Raw genomic sequence first — 12488 nt, forward strand, 5'->3', positions numbered from 1 at the left:
TATAGTCTGTATTTATTTGATTCATATTTTATGGCATAGTTTTAAGGATTTAAATTTGAATATTTTAAAATGGGAAATGCTACGTTCCAGCCGACACGATGATGGAGAGTCAGAGACTCACAGACTCACAATCTGGACAAAGAGCAAGTCTCCTCCCGCGTCCCGTGATGGTCGCCACATGGCGTGACGCGTGAGGTGCTTGATTTTTGACTTCTCATTACATCCTTCCAAAATTTCCAGCCCAGTACTTCTTCTCCGACTCTAACGACAATTTCTTCTATCCCATCTCTGTCTTCAAATTTATTTATTTTGTAAGCTTAAATTATTTTTGTGAAATCATACCAATATTGGTTGAAGCAGTACTTTCAACAATTTAGAAATATTATGGGACCATATAATTAGGAATGGGTTCATAAAGAAGTATTATATACGAAAGGCCTCACATTTCAAACTGGGGCCCTTCAAATGATGTTTAAGAATCATATAATGGTTATGGTAATTCCTGGGTTTGGATTGATATGGCATGCCGACTTGCAAAAACTGTACACTCTAATTCCTCAACATTACACTCATTCCATCTCATTGTGGGGACAGCCAGCTATGGCATTATCTACGGCTCTTTGACTCTTTCCATTATTTTTGAAAATTGCTTAACATCCAACTTTTAATGTGAGCCATTGAAATATCTTTCAATTATGATATAAAAAATAAAATAAAAAGTGATTTAAGTACAAAATGAGGCCTAAGGTATAAATTCTTTTATTATTATTATTATGTGGTACAATGGATCGTTTAATATCGTGTTTAAAATGTCAAAATAGAGATTGAGATTTGAGACTCAAAACTAAATCTCATTTCCACTCATTATTAATTTTGAATTATCTTTTAAATTTATAACTTTATTTGCATCAAGATTTTGATTCATCTATATGATTGTATTTTGATTTATAAAAAATTCTTGAAAAATAATATTTTTTATATTTAGGTATCATTAAAAAGGTAAGAAAAAAGGGAAAACCAAAATATATTTCCCTACATTTTCCTTTAATAAAAAGTGAACAACTTTTGAGAAAACTATTACTCTATTTAAAAAATGTTTTAAAAAACACTTGTGAAAATAGTTTTATAAAACAATTTTTGAATTGTTGTCATATGTTTTATCAAATAAAGATTTGTTTGAAAATGTGAAATAAATGTATTTTCTGTTTTAAAAATAATTTTTATTTATAATAAATAAATAAAAATTATTTTTAAAACAGAAAATACATTTATTTCACATTTTCAAGAATATAATATATTTTCTTATTTATTTAATAAAGAATAGGAAACTTTTTTAAAAAATAATTGCCAAATAAAAGTATTTTTTTTTCGTATATACTTTCCTCTTTTTCCCCTTCAAAACTTCCTTACTCTGGGAGGCAGACATTGCCTTCTCATCTACCAAACACATTTTCAAAATAATATATTCAATGAAACAGATTGACTCAGATTGCATCCAAAAGGTCAATCAAATGATGGCCCGAAAATTTTTCCCTTCCGAAACTCAAAAGGAAAGAAAAGGAAACCCAAGCTTTTACGAGACTCTCGTGTAGGTTAAATAGTGAAAAAAAAAGGGGAAATTTGTTCACCTTCAAAGTAAACTCCCCATCATTACGTCAGACGCACCAAACGAATTGAAAGCTACTTCCCATGAATTTCTTTCTGTTTCTCTCTACTTTAATCAATAGACTAAATACCAGGTGGATGAATCGAAAGCGTGTTTTTCTTGCGAAAGCTCCACCCTGTCTACTGCTTACATTATCATATATTTAATTTTCTTTTTCTGTAGAAAGAAAAATACGATTAAGATACGGTGTAAGCCATATGCGTGTTGTCCCCTTATTTCCTTATTTATTTATTTATTTTTTTGCGTTTGGGTAGGTGGAAAATACGTAAATGGGCGAGTAAAAGGGAGAGGAAAATGATATAAATAGGATAAAATAAGCCTTCCGTGGCTTTGGATTCTTCTACCAGTTCGTGCCTGCCAGCTTTACTTGAGACCGTGGGGACTTTAAAGTATAAAATCTGTGAATAGAAAAAGAGGAAGAGGAGGAAACACAGAGAGAAAAAGGGCTAATCAGGCTGCTTGCTCTGAGGGGAGAAGGGCGAGAGAGATAGAGATGTGGGACAAATGGAGAATGTTGGTTCTAATTTGCGTCTTGAGGTGGGGACCAAGTTTCATCAATGGTGCCACAGATCCACAAGATGGTTTGTACTAAACCCAGTTGCCCCTTACTCTGTCTCTTTTGCCTTTGCTTTTTCTTTCGTTTTTTAGATGATAAACTCAGTCAAATCTGCATTACTATGTGGGTTTGCGTTGCTATGGGTGGGTTTTGTTTTGCATTTGTGCTTGGGATTAGTAATGGAGTGGGAACTTTTGTGGATTTTATTTTTATTTTCTTGTTTTTCAGTATACGGAATGCTGACAATAATTTTAGAGGTACCTGGAGGGTAGGATTATGGAGATCAGTTGAATGTTGTTTCTACTATGGAAAGTAGAAGTCAGATTCATGAAGAATCTTATCAAATATCTCTCTTATTTCTTACTGATGCAAGCTTCAGTTTTCAATGTGGGCACCATGTTACCCATTAAGCTTCACTTCTACTTTGTTTTCTGGTTGCGGTAATGAATTTCCAGGTGGCTGTGACCTAGGATCTGGTAGGGGTTAGGTAATGGTTTTTAGAACGTTAATTTTTTTATAGTTTTTTCTTTGTTGGGGCAATTTGGGGGCATTCTAATAGGGAATTAATGCTCCCCACCCGCTCCAACACAAAGCTTTAACAGTAGATTGTTGCAGGTAGTTGGCATGGGGGCTGAAACTGCCTAAGATGATCATCATAACCAAATAAACAGTATCTAGATTTATTGAGCCACGGTTAGCACCGCTATAGAATTTCATGTTCATTATATACTTGGGAACCTGATGCTGTGTGCTTAGCTAGGGCGCAACTGCAGCATAATGGTCACAAAGGTTGGACGCTCCAACAAAATTCAATTCTTCTTTTTGTTTTTCTTTTGAAGAACACCCTAAAGAAATTGTTAACCAAAGGATACTTAATCAAACAGAGATTTAAGTAGGGCCTCTTTGAGCTTGTGGAGAAGTTATAACAATTCAGGGACATTTGTTTTCAGTTATTTCCAATTACGCCAACAATGATCATCTTCTGAAAGCACCTTATAGGCGCCGTCAAGAGACAGAAGAATCATCAGTTTCCGTACCATCTAATGATACATAAAAGTTGATAGGTTATTCACATATAAAATATGGGAGTTTGATTGCCAGATGTATTCACTGTTCCTCAGTGAAGCAATTAAGCAAAGCTTCCACATGCTTATTAAGTCATACATATATACTTTCTGTAAAATGTTTGGTGGTCAATAGACTAATGGTCCATCACGTGGATAAAGATAAGTATCTGAACAAGTATCATTTTTCCCCTCCTTTTGTACTTGTTGGAAATCATGTTCTAACTTTAAGCAATGAACTGCCATCTTCTCAAACTTCCACCACAGAAGTAAAGAGAAAAGGAGATAAGGTGTCACCCAGTCTCACATTCCTTGAGCTATGAAGGAAACCTGTGTGACAATCAGTTACCAACTTACCACAAGGCAAGAGGACACAAAAGAGGTTTAAGCAAAACTCTATCATGCACACACATTGCAAGCTAAACTGGTCCCTTGTTTGTTCATTTATTCTTTGACATCTTAAAAATGCTTCATACTCTGGTCAAGCCTATCTTCACTCTTCAGTTTCTCTGTGCGAATTGGTTTTGCTTGTGTCAACTTGAGGCACAGTTGGTTATTAAGGATTTTTTTAGAGCTTATTTTAGACTTTGTTGGTAATTTTTTGAAGGATGATTCATCCTTCTGTTTACACATTTCTTGCTTTAAGAAAATGATGAATGTTTTACAAGAAAACTGGAGTTTAGAAGACAATTTGGTCTGGAAGAAAAGTAGGTCTAGAAGATGAGAACAGGTAATTCTAATTTTAGATTTTTCCTTCCAATATGCATTCTTTTATTGTGCACCATTTTTTTTTTTCACTAGTATGTTCTCAAAAGGATTCTTTAGTTGCAGTATTGCAATTACTCTTTGCTACCAAGTATGAGGTAGGACTAAGAACTTGTTGGCTTAAAGGATGTGTGTAAGCTTGGATTAAGTTTGTCCTCTGAAATTCTGATCACCTTGACTGTGCGTTGCATAGATGGGTCATGCACATCAAATGGGCTTTTACTGGATCTGAAAGAAAGTTAATTTATAATGCATAGAACCTATGACACATCCACAGCACATTTTACAGCAGTAAATCTCAGAAATCAAGAAAAGAAAAAGCAGGTGGAACATTGATGCTCAATAAATCACTTACCTTTGCTGTAAATGATATAATCATCATACCTATGTCATTCATTCACTTACCTATGTTGACTGTGTGTTGCTAAACTTGATTCAAGATCATCCGAAAGTAAAAATGGTATAGTCATTGTACCTATGACATGGTTGATGTGCAGCTTCTGCTCTTAGGGTCATGTTCAGCAGTCTTAATTCACCACCTCAGCTTGCCAAATGGAGCTCAAATGGTGGTGATCCATGTGGGGAGTCATGGCAAGGCATTACATGCAAAGGCTCAAGAGTCACAGAAATGTAACTTTTGGTTTGTCTGTTTATTTCCATGTTAATGGTATCCTAAGCATCACAGATGATGTTGATTCATAACATATTGTCTGTTATTCTTTTCTATCAGAGAATTATCAGGTCTTCGACTTACTGGGTCAATGGGCTACCAGCTCACAAGTTTGACATCAGTAGTCAACCTGTAAGATCATTGCTCTTATATTATGTGTTGAACTTTTCCCTTTTTGTATCAAATCCTATCAATGGTTTTATAGGATGGGTAAACTTTTCTCTCCTTGTTTGGTTATCTTGATGCGGTGATTTGACAAAACTTTGCAGAGACATAAGCAACAACAATCTTGGAAACCAGATACCTTATCAACTCCCTCCAAACCTGCAACGATTGTATGCTTCATATCTGAAAATCTTTCTTGTTCTTTTGTTTATTATTCCTATTTAATTTATAATGACTTCCATTATATAATTCGTATATATGCAGAAATCTTGCTGGTAATGGCTTCAATGGCGGCATTCCTTATTCTATTTCTCTGATGATTTCTCTTAAATACCTGTGAGCCAAATTATATTTCTCTGTAATTTATTTCTTTATGCAACTTATTCTAAAATACAAACTAAACATTTTTTTTTAAAAAAAAACTGTAGAAACATCAGTCACAATCAACTTCAGGGTCAACTGGGTGACATGTTCAGTCAGCTGTCGTCCCTCACCACATTGTGAGATCTTCTCCCAACTCTATCCCAATTAAAATTTATCTTTATGATAGAAGAGTCCAGAGTAAAAGGTTTATTGCTTTGTAATTTTCTTATTGGTATGGTTTTTGCTTTTCAATTTAAAAAGCCTATATAGCTTTTACTTTCCTCGTGTTACTTGCAATGTATTATTATTTTTACATAGTGTTGTCTATATTAATTTCTTCTCTTTCAATACCCCTTCTAGTATGTCTTTTAGAAATTTTAGAAGTGTCAGTTACCTCCTCAATTAGTAGGATGAATCAGATCTCCATATGGCATTTACATTCTACTTTTTTTGGGTAATGTTCATTACATGATTAATTACAGAAAATGAAAATTATATGTCAAATAGTTGGGGTTTGTTTTGCTAGAATGTCAAATCACACTATTCTTTTTCCTATGCTTTAGGGATTTCTCTTTGAATTCCCTGACGGGTGACCTCCCAGAAAGTTTTAGCTCCCTCTCAAGCATAACGACAATGTGAGTATTTAAGAGATTATCCTGTGGAACTAATATTTTCATTTGGTTAGGATCCCTTGGTTATCTAATTTCTCATTACACAGGTTTTTGCAAAACAACCAATTTACTGGTAGTATTAATGTCCTTGCCAGTCTTCCTCTTGAAACATTGTAAGTGGTGTATCAATCAAAATGCATCTGGAGACTCATATCCCTTTCTTTTTTTCAGAAAAGATCTGTTATTTGGTCCTTTACTATGTTCATTTTTATGTTTCTTAGGAATGTCGCCAATAACCATTTTACTGGCTGGATTCCTGAATCATTGAAGAACATTAATCTGCAGTAAGCATTTCATAGTACCATTAGTTGCTATGTTTGTTATTTTGTTTCTATAGGGCAATTTCTTGACTGTTTGGATTGGAGTAATGTTCATGCAGGAAGGATGGTAACTCATGGAGCTCAGGGCCTGCACCCCCACCTCCACCAGGTACCCCTCCAGTCAGCAGAACCCCCCCAAAACACAAATCTGGTGGTAATGATGGCCCATCTGGTGGTGGTGGTGGCAGTGGTGGCAAATCGGGAATAGGCGGTGGTGGAATAGCAGGAATAGTGATATCCATCCTTGTTATTGGGGCGATAATAACATTCTTTTTAGTGAAGAGAAGATCTAGAAGGCCATCTATGGATGTAGAAAAGCATGATGATCAGCCTTTTGCTCCTCTTGCTTCAAAAGAAGTACAAGGTAGCAATACCAATTCTGCAAACCAATTTGATTGCTTGGGAGTTATGAAAATCAACCTGGGGAATAGAGTCAGGTTTTTTTTTTTTTTTTTTTTTTTTTAAATTCTTTTATTTAATCTCTAAAAGTACAAGCAACAAGGGAAGGTATTAGGAAGAACTAGCTTCATTGATAGCACACATCTTTGTGAAGAGAGTTTTCATAGAGGCTTCTACAAGAAACACCTCTGGGAGGTGAAACTCAGGATGTATACAAGGACACATCCAAAAGAAACTAACTGGAGAAAAGGCCAAGGCCAATGCTGAAATTTCTATGAAGTTGAAGAAATACAATTTCCCCGACTTCGCCCGTGAAAAGAGGGAAAGAATGCAAAGGGTTCTAGGACTAACAGCTAAGGTTTCCTCCCTTTCAAAAATCTTTCTATCCCATTTCTTCCATGGGCAGCTGAACTTGCTAAGTGGTGCAAAATTTCAAACTTTCCTATCTCTCTTTCTGACAAAGTATAGATGCCCACAAAGCGGAACTTCTGTCAAAGACAGAGACATTACTCAAGATGCCAAAAATTGAAGAAAATCATGGGCCATAGCTTATTAGCAAACTCATAATGAAGAAGGATATGATTAGCAGATTCTTCTTCCTTTCTGCATAAAAAAATACCAATTCACCCTAGTCCGCCCCTCCACATCATCTGATTAAAGGTAAGAATATTTTCCAAACAGCATTCCAAGCCCAAAAAACTTCCTAGTAGGATCCGTGGAGCACCAAATAAGCGTTGACTGGAAAGAAAAAGATGAAGCATGTCTAGGAGCTTAATCTAGAATGCTTCCTTTTTGGATGCTTCCAACAATACGAGTCTTCTAACTTCTCCCTAATACAATAGTTGTAATTGGAATCCCAGAAGGACACCGCCAACTCAAGCTCCCAATCATAGAAGTTCCTAGAGAAACAAGGGCTCCATTGATCAAAACTACCTCATGAACTCAAGAGTTAGCAATAGAGGCCCCTTTATTTGAAGCCAAGTAAAAGAGACCCAAATTGATCCTTGAGAAGTCTCCTCCCTAAACCAAACATTAAGTCAAAATTTGGTTCCATCCCTTTCCTCACTAACATACACGGAAGTACATGGAAGAACTCTCTATTAGGTTAGTATACATTATGAGCCTATTACCTAACGACTTAAGTTTTAGATCAAATTGATAGCTTTACATGGTATCAAAGCTATAGTCAACTAGAGGTTTTGAGATTGAGTCTCTTTCTATTTCCCCTATCTGTTTCTTTGTAATCCATGATTTGTGATGTGCTCTTCAGATGTGACCTAACAACTTAAACTTTTGGGTCAAATTGATAACTTAATACTCCCAACCTTTCTGCATGGCTTGCTAAAGCTTGCAACATATCCTACCCCTACCTACCCTATTCCACCACCTTCCTTTGGACTCCCCAAACTTTCCTCAATCACAGCCACAGGCCTCCACAACTTATTCCTTTTAATATGAACCTCCAAAGCCCCTGCCTAATAAGCCTTGTTGAGGACAATTTTCAAAGGTGAAGTGCTTTTTGTATTGAAGGTAAAATGATGTGTTCCTTAAAGCTTGCATTTTGTAGTCTTCAAGTTCCTTCATGGAAAGAATGGTGCCTCTTCTTGATTTTGTGGACAGACTGTGAGAGGGCTGAGGGTGCTGCAGAGGGGTTTTTTTTTTTTTGGTAACTTGTTATTTTCTTGCTATTCCTTCATCTGTTTACTGCGGTTGGTTGGAGAGTCTTTCTGTATACTGTGTACTGGGGGTTCATCTTGTTTTGGTGCTTCAATTTGCACTCCCATTACTTAAATGAGCACCGATTCTAGAAACCAGTCACAACAATTGAAAAAATTTATTGAGAAGCCCTTTAAGACCCTCTAATATAGGCTGTGTATCTCTTGCAAAATTTGTGTAGTCGACTTGCTTGATACCTGTTAGGACTTCAGCTCAATCAGCTTGATAAACATTGTTGTCCCTATTACCTAATAACATAAGTTTTGAGGTCAAATTGGTTGCTTAACATGGTGTCCGAGCCTTGGTTTACTCAATGCGCGGATTTGAACCTCACAACATATTTATTTTCTCTAGCCCAAGTGCAAGCCTAAAGAAGGCTGCTTGTGAGGCAGGGTGTTAATAGCTTTAACCTAAATATGTCTAATATGCATTGTTGGCCCACTATTACCAGATAGCATAAGCTTTTGAGTGAGATTGGTAGCTTGAGAACTATCATGTAGGGTCTCACCCTACTGTGGTCTCATTGGTTGTCAATTTTAGTAGTTTGCCTCTTCATATTTAAGTTCATTGCCTTCAATCATTTCTCTTGATTCCAGCTGAAATTTTAATTTTTTTTTCTGTAATGTCTTATTTTTATTTTTATTTTTGCAGAAATGAAGTCTATCCAGGCATCATCCACAATAAACACAAAGACCTATGAACCTTCAGCCTCAATTAATCTTAGACCTCCACCCATTGATCGTCACAAATCATTTGATGAAGAGGATCTTCCGAAGAAGCCCATTATTACCAAGAAGGCTAATACTGCTCCTATAAATGCAATATCATATTCAATTGCAGACCTACAGATGGCTACAGGTAGCTTTAGTGTCGAAAACCTTATTGGTGAGGGGTCTTTTGGACGTGTTTATCAGGCTCAATTTGATGATGGAAAGGTACATATCTGTTTAATATTTTTCATGTTGCATGCTGCTATAGTGTCATGCATGTTTTACTTATCCCTATATCCTAAGCTGCAAAGCATTTTTGGTTTTTTCTTTTCTCAATATCTATATTGATGATTAAGGTAAACTAGTCACCCGCTGTAAGGGACATGTTGCCTAGGAGAGAGTGGGTTGGAATGGGAAGGAGCTATAGTTGTGTAGTAACATATATATATATCATATGCAAATTTTGATGTGCAAAGAAATTGAACCATAAAATGATTCTTTGATTGATTCCCATTTCAACCAACACCCTCCTCTCTTTATCTCTGATTTTCATTTGGGTAACTGAAACTCCACCGAACATTGATGTCAAGCAATTGATGGAATTAAAAGACCATTTAGGTTGTTTATTTGTTTAATATCATCCTTAAAATATGCCCAAAGGCATAGTACATTTTAATGGTCGGAATGTTTTATTTCTCTTTGCCAATGTTGTAGGTTGTTGCTGTCAAGAAAATAGATTCATCTGCTCTCCCCGATCAATTTTCTGAAGATTTCACAGAGATAGTATCTAATATCTCCCAGTTGCATCACCCAAATGTAACAGAGCTGGTGGGTTATTGTTCAGAGCACGGACAGCACCTCCTAGTTTACGAGTTCCATAAAAATGGATCGCTGCATGATTTCCTGCATCTTTCAGATGAATACAGCAAGCCTTTGACATGGAACACCCGCGTCAAGATTGCTTTAGGGACTGCCCGTGCATTAGAGTAAGTCGATAAATGGATAATGCCTAAAACAACAACAAAGTATAATTGCCTCTAGTAATATCTGTATTAGTCATCACATTAAGTCCTGTGAACAACACCCAATCAAATAGAGCATCAGCAGTTTATGTTTTGTGGATCCAGTTCTCATGATAGATTAGTAACATTGATGAAGCAATTAAAACATTTCTGGCTACCCTTCAGACTGAAATGGTGGGTCTATAAGGTTAACAGTTCTAAAATCTGAAAAGCCATTAGTTTGTTTTGCTCCTAAACTATGTTAGATCACAAATTTGTTTCTAATATTATTACTGTAATGTTGACAATCCACAATCTGAGACAGGATTGGTGAGCCACTGTTCTGAAATCTCCCTATCTAAGGAGTGTTAAATCTCCGTAACATTGGCTGGCTTAGTTATTGCCTAGTGCTCAATACTGAATGCTCATTGGTTTTTAGGTGCTCAGAGTTTGCTAACTGCCCAAGGTTTTTTAAAACTTGGAAGTTGCAGCTACTCTGATGAGATCGAAGTTGGCAGTCTATGCGATAAGAAAAGAGATGGACTCTATGAACCATTGTTTTTTCTCTGTTGGGGTTAATAAAATTAGCTTGGATTTTACATTTGATTTTGTAACCTCATTCTTACTATGATAATAACGTGAGGGGTGCACAGTACTCACCAAGGGAACTTTTTTCAGGTACCTACACGAAGTTTGCTCACCATCAATTGTTCATAAAAATTTCAAATCAGCTAACATATTACTAGACACAGAGCTCAATCCACACCTTACAGACTGTGGGCTAGCAAGCTTCATCCCAAATGCTGATCAGGTAGATTTTGAGCCTCTTGAAGTTTTATTGGTACTGCTGATTTATGTTTTTGGCATATGATATTGTTTATCTGACTTTTCTCCTTAATGTACAATAGTTGCATGGCTTGTTTCATTTGTATCTCATGTAATGCTGGTTTCTATTATCACCTCAGCAAAGTTCATACCAGTTTTTACTGGAAACTGGTAAGTCAAAAACCAAATCCAGGACAGGACAGAACAGGCTAATTTACTTGCAGCATTTCTTGGCTCAGGCCTCACTTAGAGCCATCTGTCAAACCATTCTGGGGAAATTTTCTTTTCCTTAGATCTAAGGAGAGCTTTGCTCAAATATTTCATTGAGTGGACAAAGTGCATCCACCTTTTGTGGGCAACATATCATCATATATTGTGATTTTTAGTGGACACAAATTCTTACACTTGTGTGAGATCTGCTTTGTGCCCTTTTTGCATCATGAATTTAGTTCAATAACCTACATTGAAAATTAATTTTGTTAATTGGGAAAATAGTGTGCTGACGGTTTAACTATTTCTTTTGAATTACGCAGGTACTGAACCATAATGCAGGGTCTGGATACAGTGCACCTGAGGTTGCCATGTCAGGTCAATATACTCTGAAGAGTGATGTTTACAGTTTTGGTGTAGTCATGCTGGAGCTTCTTTCTGGACGTAAACCATTTGATAGGTAAAAATGTTGCACTACTAGCCATCCAATGATTCCGTTACCTTTTTTGAAGAGAAAAGGACCTGAATCATACCATTTTCTACTTAGCTAACTATTATGTTAACATTTTCTGACAGCTCCAGGTCCAGATCTGAGCAATCTTTGGTTCGATGGGCTACTCCTCAGCTTCATGACATCGATGCTCTGGCTAAAATGGTTGATCCGGCACTCAAAGGGCTCTACCCAGTCAAGTCTCTCTCCAGGTTCGCTGATGTGATTGCTCTGTGTGTCCAGGTAAGGTGTTTAGTTAAAGTAAAGAGTGCAGATGGATTCATCATCTTGTTTCAGCTGCTGATGGTAAAGATCTGTTCTCTGATTTTAATATTTTATTGTTTTGGGCAGCCTGAGCCAGAGTTCCGGCCACCAATGTCAGAAGTGGTGCAAGCACTGGTGCGGCTAGTCCAGCGGGCAAACATGAGCAAGAGAACCATTAGTAACGAACAAGGTGCATCTCCGAGAGGTGACAACCCAGATACACAAGACCACACATCTTGAAAACCCATTATTGGTTTCTTGTTTTGATGATTGAAAAATGAACAAATTAACCTTAATTTTCTTGTGTGTTGAGTGTAAACCTTAAATTGAGATTGGATGGCATAACTTTTTAAGTTTGACGTTGCAATGTAAACCTTGGAAAAAGGTGTTAATAGTGTATATGCTCGTTCTTTCGTTTCCTTGTTTTAAAGGGTTACCAAATGCTGCAAGTAAAATTTCAATGTAGGGACCTGGCGAGAGAATTGAATAGTCTCACCAATAAGTTTCACATCATAATGAATATTTCATTGGTCAATTTTGTGGTATTTTAGTAAAATAATTTTTTTTAAAAAAACAGTTTTCAATTCTATTTGAGAATGGAAAATAATTTCATCAACTTCTCTCTAAAAATAT

The 12488-nt window shown here is 36.3% G+C and overlaps 1 protein-coding gene across 1 annotated transcript; it reads left to right on the forward strand.

The window, feature by feature from the left end:
- Positions 1–1961: 1961 nt before the first annotated feature.
- On the forward strand, positions 1962–12285 carry LOC117922572 (protein STRUBBELIG-RECEPTOR FAMILY 6). The gene is made up of 16 exons (XM_034840721.1): positions 1962–2247; positions 4549–4681; positions 4782–4853; positions 4991–5056; positions 5151–5222; positions 5315–5386; positions 5813–5884; positions 5968–6033; positions 6142–6204; positions 6300–6604; positions 9007–9290; positions 9780–10051; positions 10745–10877; positions 11425–11561; positions 11678–11834; positions 11943–12285. Exons 1-16 carry the CDS (start codon positions 2160–2162, stop codon positions 12093–12095), a joined length of 2145 nt encoding a protein of 714 aa, XP_034696612.1. The 5' UTR covers positions 1962–2159; the 3' UTR covers positions 12096–12285.
- The last annotated feature ends 203 nt before the right edge of the window (positions 12286–12488 follow it).

The sequence above is a fragment of the Vitis riparia genome, chromosome 9 (assembly GCF_004353265.1).
Source record: "Vitis riparia cultivar Riparia Gloire de Montpellier isolate 1030 chromosome 9, EGFV_Vit.rip_1.0, whole genome shotgun sequence".
NCBI lineage: Eukaryota > Viridiplantae > Streptophyta > Magnoliopsida > Vitales > Vitaceae > Vitis > Vitis riparia.

What these genes read in the sequence shown, in the direction of transcription:
- LOC117922572 (XM_034840721.1), top strand. Translation starts at nt 2,160, where the DNA reads ATGTGGGACAAATGGAGAATGTTGGTTCTAATTTGCGTCTTGAGGTGG. An exon ending in TGCCACAGATCCACAAGATG is followed by an intron (nt 2,248 to 4,548) that starts GTTTGTACTAAA and finishes GTTGATGTGCAG; the next exon opens with CTTCTGCTCTTAGGGTCATG. An exon ending in CTGTCGTCCCTCACCACATT is followed by an intron (nt 5,387 to 5,812) that starts GTGAGATCTTCT and finishes CCTATGCTTTAG; the next exon opens with GGATTTCTCTTTGAATTCCC.